This window comes from Schistocerca serialis, chromosome 7, assembly GCF_023864345.2.
Source record: "Schistocerca serialis cubense isolate TAMUIC-IGC-003099 chromosome 7, iqSchSeri2.2, whole genome shotgun sequence".
NCBI lineage: Eukaryota > Metazoa > Arthropoda > Insecta > Orthoptera > Acrididae > Schistocerca > Schistocerca serialis.
The window spans coordinates 177,643,965-177,664,795 of NC_064644.1; the positions used below are offsets into that span (position 1 = coordinate 177,643,965).

Below are 20,831 nucleotides of genomic sequence, written 5' to 3' on the forward strand. Positions count from 1 at the left end.
GTGTACCCCATCTCACCAACATCTATGCGGTCTTAGTCAAATTGTTGGCAGTATTTTACTGTGGCTGGACGTGACATTCGTCTTGCCCACGAGAAGAATACTGTCCAGCCTACTTGAACTTTGGGAGTACGTTTCCACTTGTAGATCCATTTCAGTCTCACATTCTGCTCCTGTTATACGTACCGCTGCAAAACTAAGTCTGATAACGCAAATATAATAATAATGCGCCGCTCTTGTTGCGCAGTGGTCTTGGCGAGGGAGTATATGTGTAACTTACTTTCTGAACTCGCTACATATGTAGGATAATGGGAAGTCCAGTACTGGAATTAAAATACAACAAGGCGATTCCATATAAAATAGTTTACACTAAATAACCAGAGCGCCATTTATGGCTTTGGTGGGCGAATCGGAACCTACCGACCGCCATGTCATCCTCTTCTAGTGATGTCATTGGGTGTGGTATGGAGAGGCGTGAGGTCAGCGCACCGCTCTGTGGTCAAGTTCCTTGATCCTTTGAGTCTTACTTCTCATTCAAGTAGCTCCTCATCCCGCCTCAAGAGTCTGAGTACACCCCGGACCAGCCCTGAGACCAAGTTAAAGTCCGTGGCTGTGCCGGGAATAGAACCCACGTCCTTCGTGTAGCAGCCAGATACGCTGACCACTTTACTTTAAAAATATTAGTTTATTTATCGTTAGAACTACAGAGTTTTTTGACACATAATAATAAGATAGGTGCGTATTTAAGTAACAATGGAGGCGGAAATTCTAGGAAGTCCTAGAAAAAAATTATCAAATTTCGAAGCTTGGGAAAGCGAAGTAGGTGTTCGCGTCATTGAAGCATCCTGAAATATTTGCATTTTTCTGATGATATTTTATAATTTGCCTCTTGTGAAGATAGAACTTCAGCAATAATCATAGAACAAGTTTGCAAGTAAGCTTGGAAATCAATTAAAATTATACTAAATAATGTAGAAGCGACATATTGTGAAGAAAAAAGTATGAAGTCACAGAACAAAACGAAAATTTGTTAATACGAGTATTTAGTGCAGTTTAAGACGATGCCTAGATGAACAGAAAAATAAACAGAAGAGTAAAACTGGCAAGGAGTGCTTTTGATAAATTAAACAGGGAATTGAAAACTAATTTTTCTATAGGTAAGGGATGTTTGTGATCTCTTTGACATATTGCAGTGAGACATGGACTTAGAATAACGAACAAACAGATCAGGAGACGAGTCGGTGACGTATATATGATTGCAGCGAAGACTAAAATGAGGTGGGTTGGACCTGTACCCCGTTGAAAGGGTGGTACATGTATGAAGTGATTCCTTTGCTAGATTTTACGAAATAAGAAATGACTGCGCTACAACAAAATGGAAGATGGTAGGTCAGAGCAGAAAACGTAAAGGAGCAGCGACGGATGCGTGTAGCTCAAGATCGTAATGCACAGGCTGATGGTGGTGGTGGGGGTGGTAACCTACTTTACGTGTGCTACTTACATCGTAAATCCTGAATCGTCTTAGCAGGACTGATGTCAGCGATAGGCTTAGTAAAGCTAGGGAAAACAGGAGAGAGAATGGACACTGGATAGTAAAACTGCACAGAGATTCACATTCACACCTTGATACTTCGATCGTATGACGCTTGTGCACAATTGTAGTGCTTCAGCTCGTCACTTAATACATAAAGGTGAACATTATCCCTTTTGTTCGTCTTCTATGCTTCTCTATACCATTCATCCGTTAGCGATGAAACTTTACTGAGTTGAAACCACCTACTTCCAACATGGTTGTGGGTGAAAAGGGTAAGACAGTGCAGTATAACTCAGCAACGTGAGAAAGTTTCAACCAAATTTTGTATATATATGAGTCATTATTCGTATAGAACTAATGTGCGGGAACTATACCTCTTTCAACACTACGGGTGCGTGTGGGTGAGAAAAGCCGTGGCCTGTAATAATATTAGATAACGACCCATATTAGTATCGAATTCATAATTTTCTGGAGCGCTGGGCGTATTGGTGACAGCGGCTATAAAGTTCTACCCCTTGGTGTGGGGTGCGTCTGTTGGCGTGTGCAAGTACAGTGACGTATCGGCGTATCTCTCTGACTACTGAAGCAATTTCTACCACACTTGGTACACGTATCACTGGAAAAAATCACTGTGACAATAGGACGTAATAAGACGTCTCCGGTATCCCTATGGCTAGAGTGGGAATGAAAAAGTTACATAAAAGCATGACCCACCAACTCCTGGAGCGATTTCAACCAAATCTGGTGTATATGTGACTCATAGTATGTTATAAGAACATTGTGAGAATAAGATACCCCTTCTACAACTAGGAGTGTGGCAGGAATGAGAAATGATGACGTAAAAACATTCTAGAACGATCTGGTGATATTTCTTTCCCGTATTAAGTTGACTTGGAATATTTTAAAAGTATGGAGCGTAATCTCTCATGCGTGTTGTCGAATGCTTTAACAGGGTCGCAAGAATGGCTAATGCAGCGAGCTAACATTTGTGTCAGCCTGTATACATACACGCGGACGAAGCCGCAGACAAAAAATTAGTTATTATTTTATAATTTTTCTAATAACAGTTACTGTTAAAGGTCACAACCACGCTAAGAAACTATCGCCATACATTGGGACCGATGACCTTTGTAGTCAGCACTAAGTAAATGACATAAAACGTATGTGGGCAGCCGTCTGAAGGTGAACCATTCAGATTTAAACCTGTAAAGGTGCTATTTATTAAGAAGTAAAGCAATTAACTGCGTTTAGTTGCTGTTTCTACTTTCAGTAAGAATACATGTCTAAGGAGAGAATACTCTAACTACGGGAGTATGAGCCAAAGAACTGCAGAAATGAACAGTCCACTAAACATCAGTGAAAGAGTACATGTTGTCCAGTGTCCTGTACCAAGGAGCAACTTCCGTAGAAAGTAGAGAGCGCAATGGGAGATGCCCGTTTCTTGCCGATGACACTCTCAGAATCTTCACCGTGTATGCATGCTTACTCACTTACTTGATCATTGTACTATGTATATTTTACATTTAATAGTATTATCAGTATTAGCAACGCTTGTGACAGGAGTAATAATCATAATGCTATCAGGAAATAGTCATAGTCAAGCACAAGGTTGTCTACAGGGGAGGGTAATCCGTCCATTGCTGCTAAACTGCTTGAGCGAAGTAAAATACCGGCACAGTAAAGCGCCTCTTCTGACCAGTGTCATCTCCTGTTCGAGCTCCAGAAGTCCTCTTCGTTTTTCTCTGGGTAGTCTCTTGCGTCATAAGCTGTGTGAGGAGAATACGATGAGCTGTGTACGAATGTAGTGGCTCTCCTTGAACGCAGTTGCACCTTGAGTTTTGTGTTGCAGCTGCAAACGTGCATAGGTCAAGGAAAGAAATGTGTTGACGCTAAAAGATATTTATGTTAAGTGCGGAACTATTAGCCAAGCAACTAATGAGGTGCTTTCAAACAAATGGTTCAAATGGCTCTGAGCACTATGGGACTTAACATCTATGGTCATCAGTCCCCTAGAACTTAGAACTACTTAAACCTAACTAACCTAAGGATACCACACACATCCATGCCCGAGGCAGGATTCGAACCTGCGACCGTAGCAGTCGCGGGGTTCCGGACTGAGCGCCTAGAACCGCGAGACCACCGCAGACGGCGAGGTGCTTTCAGACTGCCGTGAAATGTTCTGCAGCATTTTGTTTTTCAATTTACGCAAGCAAATTATTTTACGCGAACGTATTGTCTCCGACTCATTCAGAACCGTGGAGGAATTAATTACAAGAGTTGCACCACTTAGAAACCAAGTAGATACAACAAATGAAGTTTTTAATGTGTTATAATCACCTTCTTAGAGCTACTGTTATCTCTTATTACCATATTAACAATCTATAATTCAGATATTTCAGAATACTTCGATCAATAACTGTGTGTTGGATCTCAGGAAACAATATCTGGAAGAAATTCACAGCTCTTCTCCAACATACATTATTATAGATCTTATGTTGCAGTAAAGCGACACTCAAACTTACGCCATTCCATTTGTACATCAATGATTTTCATACCAGCACACTTCGTAATAGGTGTTAATTGTTTTCAGTCATTGATCACGTATCCTGCACTGATAAATTTGCGACTCTAGTATGTGTTAGGATTGGTGACGACGGCACGATCATGGTGCATCAAAGCCTACAGGTATGGATGTGCCGTATGTTGCCGCCGCCCGGACAGGCGCAGTCGTGTTGCAACGCGACCCACATTCGCGGTCCGGTCTACAGTTTCACCCGGGCTGCACTAACTGCCTCTATGCGCAGCTGGCTGAGGCTTGGATTAGCTGTTGCACTCGCCACACTGATGTCATTTCACGCACTTATTGCCTAAGAGTAGCTCAATAATGACTCAGCGTTTTCGAGACGAGAAGGCTCTTAGATCTGTGTACATTCTCTGCAAGCTATTGCTCAGTGCATGAAAAAAAGTACAGCGCGTCAATAGTCGTCGCATCACTTTCAATTCCATTCGCGTACCCAATTTGATGTTTCTTATTTTGTCTTTCTGACAGTCACAATGTAGTCCTTCTCTAATGATCTTATCGTCAACAGGACGTCGAAACTTAATCTTTCCTTTCTTTCAAACCCAAATATGTGACAAGAGTGTGAATTGTTCTAAAGACTACCTGAAATGTTGTTTTTCCAAGATAATTTTTCCTTCGTAGAATTTCCATTTAAAATTCCTTGATCACTCCAACTTCACAACACTGGGTAAGGTTAATTCTACAAAACGTATCAACAATGTGGCAACTATTAGGAGCTTGACGTTTATGCTGTAATATGCCATTGCAATATTTTACCGTTTAAATATTTCTTCTGAATTTACAAATATTTATGGCGTTCTTCAGATTACTAACAATATAAAATTGTTTCCATATAACATTTTGAATTTCCTTTCTTTCTTCCACAAACGATAGTTTCCAGTAGAAAACAGCGCTGTCGGATAATGTGCTATTTCTGCTCAGTTTGGTAAATGGTTTGTGTACCAAATGTGTGCATTAGTTGTAGTATTGTACAATCTTAGAGCAACTGGTCTTGGAGTCGTTTCTAATGTGACATCCTCCCAAACATAATGTACTGGGTGACATATGCTGCGGAAGTTACTGAATCTGTCAGATCTTGGATTTTGGTCCACATTATGAAACAGACGCCGTGTCCCAACTTTTGAGCACGCCTAACAACTCTAAATATAAAGCGTATTCATTGCAAAAACTGGTAGAGTCCGCTAAAATTCCGAAATGAGTTTCCAAACGCGTTCATGGTGGCAACCACGATAGTTAGGATACAGTGCGCCAAGAGGTCGCGATCAGCTGACGAACTAAAATGACGCCTCAGCACATGCCCCACCTACAGGTTTCGGAAAGACAGCCGCACGGCTTCCATTGTTATATCATTGCCACCGTGCCGCTACTTCCTGAACTGCACCCTCTCGCCGACTGTCAGGCCGCAACTTGTCTTGTCGCTCCAGTCGGTACTCTGTTCATTTGTGCTGAAGCGTGTCTTGAATTTATTAGGAGCCTTAAGCTGGTACTTTTGATGAATAGAACTGTACTTTTGATTAAAGTGTACCAACCTTGTTCATCACGTACACCGCTTGACAGAAAAAGTGAAAACCTCAGAAGGGGAGGAGGAAACGCAATGAAACTTCACAGGTTGAAAGAGTATGTAACTTTATTTCAATGATTAGAGGATCCAGGCAAATTTACAAATAGCTTGGAAGTATGAGTCCACTTGTCAGTATGACGTTGCACTCCCTCTGGAATGGCTGCGTGCGCTAATTCGATTAGTATCGGTGTCAAAAAAACCGCTGTATCCTTTCCTGAGGCAAGCTGACCCACAACTGTTCTAACCGGTCCTACGTATCTTGGATACTAGCACGGAGATAGAGCTAACGACCGAGATGGTCCCATAAATGTTCTATCGGCGATAGGGCTGGCAAAGTTGCTGGTCTCGGGGAATACCTCAACACCATGCAGATAGCTCACTCACTCACTCACTCATTCACACACACACACACACACACACACACACACACACACACACACACACACACACACGCCGTGTCTGGGTGAACATCGTCCTTTTCAGAGCGAAAAACAACATCAATATACTGTCGCATCAGATATGACACATAAGAACGCAGGATGTATGTGGCGTATGGAAGTGCCTTCAGAGTTCTCTCAAACATTATCAGCCGCAGCCTGAAGACATCCCCAACTGCTCCTCACATCGTTACGCCAGGAGTAAGGGATCTCTGCCTCTCCACAACGTTGGGTCACTGCCATACTCACCAACGTTGGTCATGCGGGAAAATGCAGAACTGCGATTCGTAGCTGAACACAATACGACGCCATTCATCAGCAATCCATGCTTCCCTGTCACGGCAACACTTCAAAAATTGCATCTGTACTGCTGTGGTGTGAAAGGCAGCTTATGCATGGAAAGGTACAAGGAGCGTTCAAAAGCAAACGAGCCGGAGGCATATTTACAGAAACCAGTACCTGTATGTTAGAAGTATTGACCCTGGCTATTGAGACACTTGTCCCACTGTAACACAAGGCGGTGAATGGCTGTCTCATAAAATTACTGGGGCTGCGATGTTAACCAGTTCCGCACGTACAGCTGGACGTCGTCATCCGAGGTGAATCATTTGCCCCTCAGAGCGTTTTTAAGGGGACTAAAAATAGCGTAATCACAAGGAGATAGGTTCGGACTGTATGGAGAGTGGGCGAGAACCTCCCATTTGAATTTTTGCAGGAATGCCGCGACTGTGTCGGCCGTGGGAGGCTTTACACTATCGTGGAGCAGAATGACCCCAAGGGTGAGATTGCCTGGACGTTTTGATTTGATAGCTTGGCGAAGAGTGGTCAAGGTTTGCGAGTAACGCTGGGCATTCACTGTTGTCCCGTGCTGCAGGAAATGAATCAGAAGAGGCCCATCTTGGTCAGAGAAAAACGTCAGCATAACCTTTCCTGCACTCGTGTGGATGGGCTTAGTTTTTTTTGATGGTGATGACCCTGGATGCTTCCACTAGAGACTTTGTCGTTTTGATTCTGGTTCGAAGTGATGACACCATGACTCATCTCCAGCCACCACTCCTGGCAGGAACGCATTCCATTCCCAAGCATAGCGCTGCCGATGAGTAAGACAGTGGGCCGTTCGACATGCCTCCTGGTGTGGTTGAAGACTGAGGAGCATCCATTGGGCACACACTTTGCGCATGTGCAGTCGTTCCTTCTTGATGGTGTGAACACTTCCGACGCGACCACGGCGGCTATGGCTTTCATTGTCACTCGGCGGTCCTGGGTGATGAATGCATCCACCAACTGGACGATGTCATCGGTAATGCAGTGTGGTGCTCCAGACCGTGCTTCATCGGCTAACGACACCCGTGCGTCCCTCAAGCGCCTGTGCCACGCCTTGATCCTTGGAAGGGACATGCAGTGTTCTCCGTTCACTTTCGTCGATGAATGTCCGTTCCTCCTACTCCTTCCGCTGTCAGTAAACGAACAACATCTCTTTGCACTTCTGTTGACGCCTCCAAGTCACTGTTTGCAATGTGACTGGCAGCATTGGATAATTGATACAGACTGCTGCATGCTCTGTATAGTCACGTGACGTGCACGTGTGCCATCTAGCGACGGGCTGTGAACTTCCACGCTCTGGTCGGAACCACACCTTGCTACACACGCCACGATATGACCCTCCTGTCACCGGTTCGCGCATTCGAGACTCCGGCTTGTTTCTTTTTGAACGGCCCTTATAGTTCATAGTCTCTGACTAATGATGCGGCATGACAAAGAATGTTGCAGGGATTACTTGTTCTTGGATGGCAGGTGCAAATGTGAAATGATGTACTCAGTGCACTATGCGACGACTAGTGTGGAAACCTCAGCTACCAACCATTCAACAGAAAACCCACAACAGGCTAAAACTACTAACTTGCCGAACGTGGGGATTACATCCCTCCACTACTCTCCACATCCACAAAACCCAGATGGGACCCATCCTCTGCCATGCAAATGTTGCTTGGATCTCCGCCCCACCAAAGGCCTGCAAGTCTCTCCAAATCCTCCAATGCCATGCACTCCGCCTCGCTTTCTGCATCCTTTTAACTTCACCCACCTAGATCCTTTACCATCTCATCAAATTCCCACACCACCTCACCCACATAGAACATCTCCGCATCTCCTACACTGTCCGCAAACTAGATTCCAATCACCCCATTGCCTCCCCTCTGATCACCAACCCTGGTATGCTGCTGCGCCTTCATAGATGTTCAGATGTGTGTGAAATGTTATGGGAGTTAACTGCTAAGGTCATCAGTCCCTAAGCTTACACACTATTTAACCTAAATTATCCTAAAGACACACACACACACACACACACACACACACACACACACACACACACACACACGCCCGAGGGAGGACTCGAACCTCCCCCGGGATCAGCCGTACAGTACATGACTGCAGCGCCTGAGACCGCTCGGCTAATACCGGGCGGCTGCGCCTTCACAAACACATCCCTCCGTCCCTACCATTACACACACTCCATATCTTACCCCAATGACACTTCAACCCACTTCCCCTCCCAGACAATATCCGCCCTCATATTTATCCCTCCTACCGACTTTAACTCTTCCCCACTTATCCCACTCCACATCAGGACTCCCCTCTTTCTTTCTGTCTCCATCCACCCCATCCCTTTCCTCTTGCAACCATTACCCTACCCACACGACATACTAATCCTAACCCTCTGTCTTACCCACCGACTATATTTCCCGCTATCCATCTCAGCTCCTACCTCCCGTCTCCATAGTTTTCCCTCCCTAACAGACCCTTTTCTTTCTACCCATACTCCTCAACCCTAGGGAACATACTCTTTCTTCCAGCAATACCTCTCACCCTGGCGCAAGTCCTTCAGTATTTACGCGAAAGTGCAGTGCTCGGAGTTTTTATCAGAAGAATTTCACCCTCCTGCGAGGATTTATTTTAACTCTCAGTTCCTATGTAACCGATTTTCTGCAAACTGGAACTTCTAACACCAGTTGTGATACCCCTAAAAATTGCACAGTCCAGTCAAGATACCAGAACGAGGTGCTCAGCGGAAGATAATATTCAAATTGTCAAGTATTTGTTGTATGTTCAATATTGGGAATTTCTTATCTACTGTAGGTTTTTCAGTTTATCAACGTATCATTTTGCTGCATTTTACAGCTCGTAAGTCCTGGGACCTTACAGCAAGTCTTAGTGTTTAGAGTGAAATATTTCGCGAAGATAAAGAGAAATTGTAACAGAAGTCACGGAGAAGTACGGCGGCACATCAGATCTTCAGCCCTTGTTGGCAAAGTTGAGAAGAAAATGGAACGGAAACAGCACTGCGCAAGCAGACATGGAGTTGTTGCTTTGGAGGAAGGTAAGTGAATCAGATCAGAGGTAGCTATCTGTACGAATGTGTGATGACACAATTAAATACACATAATACACATTTAAATACACTCACTTTTGGAACATGAAAACATAGTCTAAATTTTATTCGTATATTTGTAAATTTCAGTTCACAGCGGAATTCGAGATATTTGAAAGTCGCCAGTATTCTATGAATGTATCCAGTAACGCCGTCTGTTAGAAACGCAAAGAACTGTTTGCACAAAGTTTTCATTTTCCTATATGCAGAAACACTTAAATGCTGATATTATTTTTGTGATTAGTTCTTTCAAAAGATTAATAATGTAGAAACCATAAATATGTAGTGAAAGCAAATGCAACGTGTATAACGAATTAAAATGGCTGCACGGGAGCTACACTCGCTAGGCAGAGTTTTTATTTTTGTCATAGCTTTGAGCACAATTAACGTCTGTGGAGTTTGTTGTGTGATATGCTCAATGCAGAGCAGCAGCAGCAGCAGCAGCAGCAGCAGCACGGGTCTGTGACGATAAAGGAATGCACAAGGGAAATTAACTTGGAACATGGCCATATACGGCAATATCAGAAGAAGAAGACCACTAAGGAATCATTCATGTGATATTGCCATAAAATGAACGATGAAAGACATGAAGGCTATCTACCGATAAAACACGACAACGATGACAACAACCCAGATAAAAGGCCCTTTTCATTGTAAAGTACTTTTTCCTAAGAAATAAAAATCTTTTTACTGTAAATGTAGGCACCACCTTAATTTAAATCAGTAAAATGGATCGGGGTGTTAACTTGGTTATTTTTCTAATCCACTTTATAAAACATTTGGCACTGAATCAAACAGATAATACTGCACAGTATTTTTTGTACATACAGTTATCTTGCTTAATTAATAGTTCAGTTGTATACTAGGGTTTCAAAAGTGATAGGATAGCGATATGGCGGTAGTATCGCGCACAGAAGGTATAAAAGGCAGTGCATTGGCGGAGGTGTCATTTGTACTTAGGTGATTCATGTGACAAGGTCCTCGACGAGATTATGGCTGCACGACGGGAATTAATACTTCGAACTTAGAATAGTAGTTGAAACTACAGCATGGGACACTCCATTTCGGAAATCGTTAGGGAAAGCAATATTCTGAGATTCACAGAGCCAAGAGTGTGCCAAGAATACCAAATCTCACGCATTCCCTTTCACCACAGAAAAGGCAGTGACCATCGGACTTTACTTAACGCCCGAGGTCAGCGATGTTTGCGTAGAGTTGACAGTGCTAACAGACAAGCAGCTGTGCGTGAAAAAAACGCAGAAGTCAATGTGGAACGTACGACGAGCGTATACGTTAGGACAGTGCGGGCAAATTTAGCGTAATGGGCTGTGGCAACTGACAACCGACGCGAGTTCAAAAAATGGTTCAAATGGCTCTGAGCACTATGGGACTTAACATCTGAGGTCATCAGTTCCCTAGACCTAGAACTACTTAAACCTAACTAACCTAAGGACATCACACACACTCATGCCCGAGGCAGGATTCGAACCTGCGACCGTAGCGGTCGCGCGGTTCCAGACTGAAGCGCCTAGAACCGCTCGGTCACCCCGGCCGGCGACGCGAGTTCTGCAGAACATCGCCTGCAACGCTCTCGTGGGCACGTGATCACATTGGTTGGACCCTAGACTACTTGAAAACCGTGGAATAGTCAGATAAGTCCCGGTTTCAGTTGGTAAAAGCTGATAGTGGGATAAGAGTGTGGCGCAGACCCTACGAAGCCGTGGGCCCAAGATGTCAACAAGGCATTGTGCAAGTTGGTGGTGGCTCCTTAATGGTTTGGGGTGTGTTTAGATGAAAGGTTTGAGTCCTCTGGTAAAACTGAACCGATCTTAGACTGGAAATGGTTATGTTCGGCTATATGGAGACCATTTGCAGCCATTCATGAACGATATGTTCCCCAACAACGATGGAATTTTTATGGATGACAATGTGCCATGTCGTCAGGCCTCAGTTGTTCGTGATTGGTTTAAAGAACACTCTGGACAGATCGAGCGAATGATTTGGCCACCCATATCGCCCAACATGAATCCCATCGAACATTTATGGGACATAATCGAGAGGTCAGTTCGTGCACAAAATCCAGCACCGCAACACTTTCGCAATTATGGACGACTATAGAGACAGGATGGCTCAGTATTTCTGCAGGGGACTTTTAATGACTTGTTGAGTCCAAGTCACGGTGGGTTTCTGAACCACGCCGGGCAAAAGGAGGCCCGACACAATATTAGGAGGTATCCCGTGACTTATCGCCTCAGTGTAGGTGTCACAAAAAAATGGTTCAAATGGCTCTGAGCGCTATGGGGCTTAACATCTGAGGTCATCTGTCCCCTAGACTTAGAACTACTTAAACCTAACTAAGTACATCACACACATCCATGCCCGAGACAGGATTCGAACCTGCGACGTAGCGGTCGCACGGTTTCAGACTGAAGCGCCTAGAACCGTTCGGCCACATCGGCCGGCTAGTGTGAGTAGTTATTTTGTATACTATGACTGTAAGACACTGTGTAATCTAAAGTTACACAAGCAATACAGTTTGAAGACTTTCACTAACACTCCTGTGCTGTATTTTGTTTATTACTAATTTCAAAATTGTCTGTTTTTGCGCAAAAAAACAGTAATTTTCCGTGTACTTGAAATTTAGTTACAGCACGGCGTTGGGTAGTCCGATACCAAAGGTCACATTTTTGCATAAATCGGCACTACTAAATTATATAAAATGCCGACAGTCACGTTATAAGCTGAAGCACGAACGTGGGCGTGGCGGGTGTTTTCAAAGCAGCAGCTGCTGGATTTCCAGCCGGCCAGCGGCAAGCGTGCTCCACAAGGCCACGTCCTTCCACCGCAGCCTTCTGCCGCCACAGCGCACTAATTCCTCCGTAAACACTGCTATCTACTTTTTGGTAAGGCACCAGCAAACACACCTGTAATGACAGAAACGGGGGACATCAAAGCCATCGACGCCGTGTAGCGGGTTTATTTCAGTTCTCATTGTGTTGAGGATCGATGGGGACGCACGGCTGAGCATCTGAGAAGGGGCAGAACGTCCGATGTATCAAAATATACATGAAGCGACATATACTGAAGCACAAAATAGGCTTCTTTTCTGTCTGTCGATCGCTCTTTTTATTACTTCATGACCAATTTCAGATCTGTTAAACAGTAAAAATAAATGACAATTGGGTTCAAATCCTGCGTTTACAGTGTTACATAGCTAATATTTTTCTATACAAAAACTGCTATAACATACAACATAATTTGATAGAGAAAAAAGGTATTTAGCTTTGTAATATCGCAAAGACAGAGTTAGAACTCAATTTTCATTTATTTTTATTTTTTAACTGATTTGAAGATGGGTGACATTGCCCGAAACCGGTCATGAAATAATAAAAAACATCAATCTACAGAGAGGAAATCAATCCATTTTTTATAAATAAGAATCGTGGACAACACCCCTCGTGAAACATATCCAGTTTTGATAAAATATAATGAAGTTCCAACTTTTTTTTTCGTGCCACTTGCGACAAGACACTGAATGTCTACTTACGGCGTCTGTAGTAGAGGTGCGTCATCACTAAAACACAGGCAAAAAACTGCAAAGAGATAAACTACAATATATATTTCATGTTTTGTGGTTTCATTGCAGTCGTTAGGCCTAGATGGCAATGATGATCATATGGTATCGTGACTTTAGCCTCGAAACTGATTACGGCAAAAGATTTACTTCCTGTAATATTGTCAACAAAAAACCCATCAAAAATCTTGGTCTGAAAAATTAGAGATCAGGAACTATGTGAGTCTGATACCAGAGAGAGAGAGAGAGAGAGAGAGAGAGAGAGAGAGAGAGAGAGAGAACCAAACGTTTCTTAGCTTGTATTGCAGATTTGTATGGAATCAGTAAAGTTGCGAAATTCACAACACACAATTTCTCGACACGTTCTCTTAACCAGCAACGAATTCGCACATGGACTTGCAAACAGACAATTTTAATAAGAGACTAGAAAATACAGACTAAAATTTCAAAGAAATTCGTGAGTGTTTGTCATTGGAAACCAGCTGTATATTGTGCTGTGTTCAGTTGACCTGTTGATCGGAAATAAATAATGTCACGTACGAACCACACACACACACACATGAGTACGACATATGTACAAAAGAGGCCATGACCCTTCTTGTTATACAATTTTTTGTTGCACAGCTGCACTTCTCTAGGATAGTGGACGCATCCGAAGTTGCAATTCCTTAATGGAACAGTTAAAGAATTAGGACCGCACAACCCATACGACTATAAAAAAGTGAACACATTTTTCGTTCTAACACGTAACTGGAACATACTATCAATTCTCGGTGTTGTTCTCGATCAGTGAATAAGGCTATAAAGGACAAAGACGATCCATTGCAATTAGCCGCTGGGCCGCCATCATTTTGATTAAAGTTAAAAAAAAATAATTTTCTCGATCTACACAGCTGGAAGTCCAGTACAGACTATATTTTAAACACAGATATCAAACTACGGCTTATATTTTCACAGATACTGTTTCTCTGTTCTTAAAACACACGTTTATATTTCTGGTGAAGTGTTCACTGGCTAAACAACGATATTACAAAAGAACTTCCTCGCAGCATGATTTACAATGGAGCGAAGTAGTGAAGTGCTTGAGTCGTGATTCATTTTCCGGAGGAACATAGTTCACTTCGCCCATACCGAGGAAGGGTCTCCACTACTTCACTAAATCAGTTCAGGAGAATGCACCGTTGTTTCTCCAAAAAATAAAAAAAATAAATAAAAGAAAGGCCTTACTCCTCCTCGTCATCATTTTCGAACTAATCGAGTTAGGTGCTCATATCTAATAATCTAAATATCGACGAAACGGTGCATTAAAAGTCAACGGATGGAAAACGAAAGTAATGGTAATACGAAAAACGTGAAACAAATTGAAGTCAGTATAAAAATGTATCATGTCAGAACTGACCAGGTGAAAGAATTCTGTTATCTCGGTAGAATAATCACAGAGGACAATAGATATTTCATGGGAATAAAGAGAAGGACTGCACTGGCAAAACAGATGTTTTTGAGTAAAAAAAAAAATTTTCACCAGTAAACATATGATCATATGTGTCAGAAAATCCTTTGGAGAATTGCTTGTAAAGGAGTACGCTACTCTATGAAACTGAACCGCTTTGGTTGGATTGTAGAGGAATCGACTTGAAGCTGTTGAAATGTGAATATGATGGAAAATGACAAAAGCGAGCTGGACGGAAAGGAAAACCAAACCTGGAAGTCTTAAGGGTAGTCAGCGAAGAAGAAGATTACTAAAGAAATGGAAAACAGAAAAATAAAATTTATTGGACACGTCGCCTACTCGTCGTTAACAGCCTGAAGGCAAACAACTGGGCAAGGGAGGAAGAGGACGTCCCAGGAAGAGGTATTTGGAAAACATTGAGAAGAGGATACATAGGATGCGACAATTACAAGGAAGCGAAGCGAGCCTCGAATGACAGAACATTGTGGTTGCATCAATACGATATTAGCCTTTAGAATATGTACGTATGCAAGTAAAAACGTTCGTTCATAATTGCGCTCTACTAAGCACCTTCGAATCACTTTTTCCGTTTGATTGATGAAGTCACCCATCTGTAAGGAATACAACCATCCAGACTTGGAATGTAGTAATTCCATGGAAATGTCTTGATCGCTGAAAACTTTATTTATGACCCGTTTTGAGATAAAATATGCTTAGGAAAGCTCATAAAAGTGAGAATTACAAGAAAAATACACAATCTCATGTACAAATGACTTATACGAATTTTCCAAAGATGTTATTGCGCCGGCCGGGGTGGCCGTGCGGTTCTAGGCGCTACAGTCTGGAACTGCGTGACCGCTACGGTCGCAGGTTCGAATCCTGCCTCGGGCATGGATGTGTGTGATGTCCTTAGGTTAGTTAGGTTTAAGTAGTTCTAAGTCTAGGGGACTGATGACCTCAGAAGTTAAGTCCCATAGTGCTCAGAGCCATTTGATGTTGTTGCGAGACGTCGTATGCCAAACTGCGATGCGACGTCTAACAATATCTTTTGCAAATACGCTTAAGAACAACTGTACATGAGATTGTACGTTTTATTGTATTTCTCACTTGTATGAGGTTTCCTAAGCATATTTTATCTGATGCTGATTACTCAAACCGCGTCATAAATAAAGCTTTTAGCGATCGAAACGCTTCCACGGAATTACTGCATACCTACGAAACATTTTATTACAGTCACAGCAGACTTGGCTCTAAGATTACGTAGTTCGGTCACTTTGTCGATATTGGTCTGTGATAGCAGTGGTGACAAGGTTTGAGGTGACGTTGCGAAGAGGGGCGAAGGGTCTGTATGGTTTATTGAGAAACATTCATCACCTGCACAAATGATTAGGGACGCTGAAGGCGTAAAAATCGTACAAAATAATTGACACTTTGCTGAGGTGCATCCCAAACCTGGCACGCAAAGCGTTACGGAATGATGACGTCGAGATGACGATTATCCATCAACGGTGACAGAATTAGGCTTCTTGCCAGAATATACTTGGACGTCACTTTCGGTTGCTTTTTCACTCTGTCCTACCGTGGGAACCCTAGGCTTCACAACGGCAACGATCTCTCATCGTAGAAAGATGAATGTGAGATACAGCAAACGGAAGAAGCAGCGAACTTCTCCGTGCGCATCATCGCCTCTTGACATATTCTGAACCAGTCCTGGACAAACTCTGTGCGTGACGTTTCTCAGTAAGTACAAGGTTGAGAGCACACGACGACTGCTAGACTGCAGGGACAGCTTGTGGCCGCACTTGTTCACATGAAGTACGCTTTAGGCGCGCCTACCTTCAGCCTGCTGGCTCCCATGGCGTTGCGCGTAGCGCGGCTGGCGTGGCGTGGCTTGGCGCGGCGTCTGCTAGCGGGACTGGCTCGCGCGCGCGGTCGCCGGCGCCTCTTATAGCGAGCAGAGGCAAACCCACTGCCGAGCCTGGCCTGTACTGGGTTGGCGCCGCGGCGCGACCGGTTCCCGCGGTAACCAGCCGCGGCTACAGGTGCCAAAGTCTGCTCCCTGTCTGGTATAGTTTACCATCCCACTGGACTAGAGGGTATTCACTTTCTGCCAGACAATCTGTATCGGCCCGTCCCAGGGGATACTGCCTTACCAAGAGTGTCTTCAGTAACGGGCGGGAGGGTATGCGTTCCCCAATGAAGCTGATGGCTACGCTGGTGGTAACTCAACTACCAACAGGGCTACCCTGGCCGGACAAGTCTCAGCAGAGAGGAATAATTGTGCGGATTGACACTTCTCTGGAGAGAAATCTGTGTGTAGAGCCTGGGGATTTTGCTGGGATAAACGGCTTTAAAAACTTTTAGGTTCGCCGATGACATTGTAATTCTGTCAGAGACAGCAAAGGACTTGGAAGAGCAGTTGAACGGAATGGATAGTGTCTTGAGCATATAAGATGAACATCAACAAAAGCAAAAAGAGGATAATGGAATGTAGTCGAATTAAGTTGGGTGATGCTGAGGGAATTAGATTAGGAAATGACACACTTAAAGTAGTAAAGGAGTTTTGCTATTTGGGGAGCAAAATAACTGATGGTCAAAGTAGAGAGGTTATAAAATGTAGACTGGCAATGGCAAGGAAAGCGTTTCTGAAGAAGAGAAATTTGTTAACATCGAGTATAGATTTAAGCGTCAGGAAGTCGTTTCTGAAAGTATTTGTATGGGGTGTAGCCATGTATGGAAGTGAAACATGGACGATAAATAGTTTGGACAAGAAGAGAATAGAAGCTTTCGAAATGTGGTGCTACAGAAGAATGCTGAAGATTAGATGGGTAGATCACATGACTAATGAGGAGGTATTGAATAGAATTGGGGAGAAGAGGAGTTTGTGGCACAACTTGACTAGAAGAAGGGATCGGTTGGTAGGACATGTTCTGAGGCATCAAGGGATCACCAATTTAGTATTGGAGGGAAGCGCAGAGGATAAAAATCGTAGAGGGAGACCAAGAGATGAATACACTAAACAGATTCAGAAGGATGTAGGTTGCAGTAAGTACTGGGAGATGAAGAAGCTTGCACAGGATAGAGTAGCATGGAGAGCTGCATCAAACCAGCCACAGGACTCAAGACGACGACGACGACGACGACGACGACGACGACGACAACAACAACAACAACAACAACAACAACAACAAACGGCTTTTCACTGGTAGCATACACTCAGATGACAAAAGTCATGGGAAACCTTCCAATATCGTGTCGGACTTCATTTTGCCCGGCGTTGTGCAGCAACTCGCTGCGGCATGGGCTCAACAAGCCGTTGGAAGTCTCCTGCGGAAATACTGAGCCATGGTGTTTGCATATCCGTCCACAATTGCAAAAGTGTTGCCGATGCAGGATTTTATGCGCGTACTGATATCTCGATTTACTCACAAATATTTGATGGAATTAAAGTAGGGTGATCTGAGTGGCCAAATCATCCGCTCGAATTGTCCAGAATGTTCTTCAAATCAATCGCAAACAACTGTGGCGCGATGGCGCAGCGGTATTCATAAAAGTGCTTCGTCGTTTGGGGACGTGAAGTCAACGAATGGTTGCAGATGGTCTCCAAGTAGCCGAACATAGCCATTTCCAGTCAACGAAAGGTTTAGCTGGACCAGAGGATCCAGTCCACACCATTATGGAGCAACCAGCAGCTTGCGCAATGCCATGTCAACGACTTAAGTCTATGGCTTCGTGGAGTCTGCGCCACACTCGAAATCTGCCATCAGCTTTTACGAACTGAAATCGGTGTTCATCTGACTAGGCCACTGGTATGCAGTCGTCTAGGGTCGAACCGACTCGGTCACGAGCCGAGGAGAGGCGCTGCAGGCTATGTCGTGCTATTAGCAAAGGTACTCGAGTCGGCCACAAATGTGCTGCCGTAGCCTGTTACCGCCCTAACTCATACGTTCATCATACATCCCACATTGATTCCTGCGGTCATTTCACGCAGCGTTGCTTGTCTGCTATCACTGACAACTCAACGCAAACGCCGCTGCTCTTGATCATTGAGCGAAGGCCGTCAGTCATTGTGTTGTCCATGGTGAGAGGTAATGCCTGAAATTTAGTGTTCTCGGGACACTTTTGAAACGGCGGATCTCGAATATTGCCTTCCCGAACGATTTCCGAAACGGAATGTCCCATGCGTCTAGCTCCAACTACCATTCCGCGGCAAAAATCTTGTTAATTCCCGTCGTGCGGCCATCATCACGTCGGAAACATTCTGAAATGAATCATTTGAGTACAAACGACAGCTACGCTAATGCATTGTCCTTTTATCCTTGTGTGCGCTGCACGACAGCGATATGCATACGTGCCTATCGCTTTCCCATGACTATTGTCACTTCAATGTATTTAACTAATCTAAAAGGGGGAAGGCCAACAATGAACGCATGATTGATAATTCTCCTTGATTGCTAACACGTAGATAATATTAGACCCAATGAAATCTTTGCACAGCAATAATTAATGAACTCAGGCTTGCAGCTCACAAACTCAAATTATCTTTTTCTGAAATGCTCTCTTTTTATACAAGCATCTTAAAAATGATCCTTCATCGTCAGGTTTCATATCATGAAACATCTCAAACAGAAATCTCTCTGCGGCTCCTCCGTCGGAGGTTCGAGTCCTCCATCGGGCGTGTGTGTGTGTGTGTGTGTTGTCATCAGCGTAAGTTAGTTTACGTTAGATTAAGTAGTGTGTAGGCCTACGGACCGATGACCTCAGCAGTTTGGTCCCATAGTAACTTACAACAAATTTCTAATTTCCAAGCTGCTCGTTCTGCCACGATACAATACTCTCTCTCTCTCTCTCTCTCTCTCTCTCTCTCTCTCTCTCTCCCACGACTACTCAAGACTACAATTCGACTCCACTGTTATCTATTTGCTTGCCAGAGCTCTACTCAATAATGCAATCTCTGTAAACCAGACACTGTGCTTGGCCTATTTGTTCATCATGCTAAGATATTTTAAGTAGCAACGTTCGGAATGCACTTGTCGGTTTCATTGTATTTGCATTCAAAGATGGATCAGGTGGTGATGTGCCAAACGAACTGTGATTTAATACCATTTCAATTAATGTATAAACCTTCCAATGTACAGTAAGAATTCGTTTCCTGAATAGTAGTGTATCATAATATGCTGTAGTCTACGATACGTTTTGCAACCAAGACTGTTTGTTCTTTCACATTATTAGGAATCAGCTATAACGTGTGTTTAAAGGTTAGAAAAAACTGTCACCAGTTTTTTATGATTGTTTTGTCTTTGCCAGTTTCGGACTGGTTTGGTCGCATTCAGACTAGGTCTAGATTAAGATGGAATGTGACACTGGTTGAAAGTTGGTAAAGCCAAGGGAGTAACTCTCGAAGTCAAATCCTAGGCTTTCATAACTGGGGACTGTGTTAATGGACCAGCACCTCATTATAATAAAAGCTTTTAGGGCTAGAGAGTCTAAAGCGAACATGGATAAACTAGGGTATGTGAATTCTTTTTGGTGGCACAAGAACAGTCCCAGTAACAATAAGAACGAAAATGGATTATTCGCGGCGGAACAGCAGAAGAAAACTAATGATGAATTAGGAAGTATAACGAATACCTGCGAAAAAGTGATAGGATTGAAAGAAAATCATGAAGATGATTGTATAAAAAGAGAGCATCTCAGGAAAAGATACTTTATTTTGAGTTTGTGAGCTGCAAACCCGAGTTCATTAATTATTACTGTGCAAAGATTTCATTTGGGTCTAATATTATCTGTGTGTTAGTAATCAGGGAGAATTATCAATCATGCGTTGATTATTATCCTTCCCCCATTTAGATTAGTTAAATACACTGAGGTGACAATAGTCATGGGGCAGATATCTGTTGACAGTGCCACATCATTGATGGCCAAAGAAAATTGTTTGATGAAATCGCTTGGCAGACGAAAGCGCGGCAGGCCACGACGTTCTTGGATAGTTAGTATCAATGAAGTAAGGGAGCATCGCCGTGTACTCAAGGAGAATGTCGTAAATAGAGAGATTTGGCAGAAAATACCAGGAATACATTAAAATGTCGTTACTAATTGATCGTTGTATTAATTAATCCAGAATTACACATACACACACATACACATACACACACACACACACACACACACACACACACACACACACACACACAGAGAGAGAGAGAGAGAGAGAGAGAGAGAGAGAGAGAGAGAGAGAGAGAGAGAGAGAGAGAGAGAGAGAGAGACGTC

General features: G+C 43.4%; 1 protein-coding gene across 5 annotated transcripts in view; it reads right to left on the reverse strand.

Moving 5' to 3' along the window:
• LOC126412066 (solute carrier family 2, facilitated glucose transporter member 1-like) overlaps positions 1 to 20,831 on the reverse strand; it is a 557,262-nt gene that overhangs the window by 233,631 nt on the left and 302,800 nt on the right. Inside the window, exon 1 of one of the 5 annotated variants that reach the window (XM_050081455.1) lies at positions 16,398 to 16,515. The exons of the other annotated variants lie outside the window; for them this stretch is intronic. Coding sequence (XP_049937412.1) covers positions 16,398 to 16,418 — 21 coding nt within the window. The 5' untranslated portion in view covers positions 16,419 to 16,515. Of the gene's footprint in view, positions 1 to 16,397; positions 16,516 to 20,831 lie in introns of those variants that run through there. 5 annotated transcript variants of the gene reach the window in all.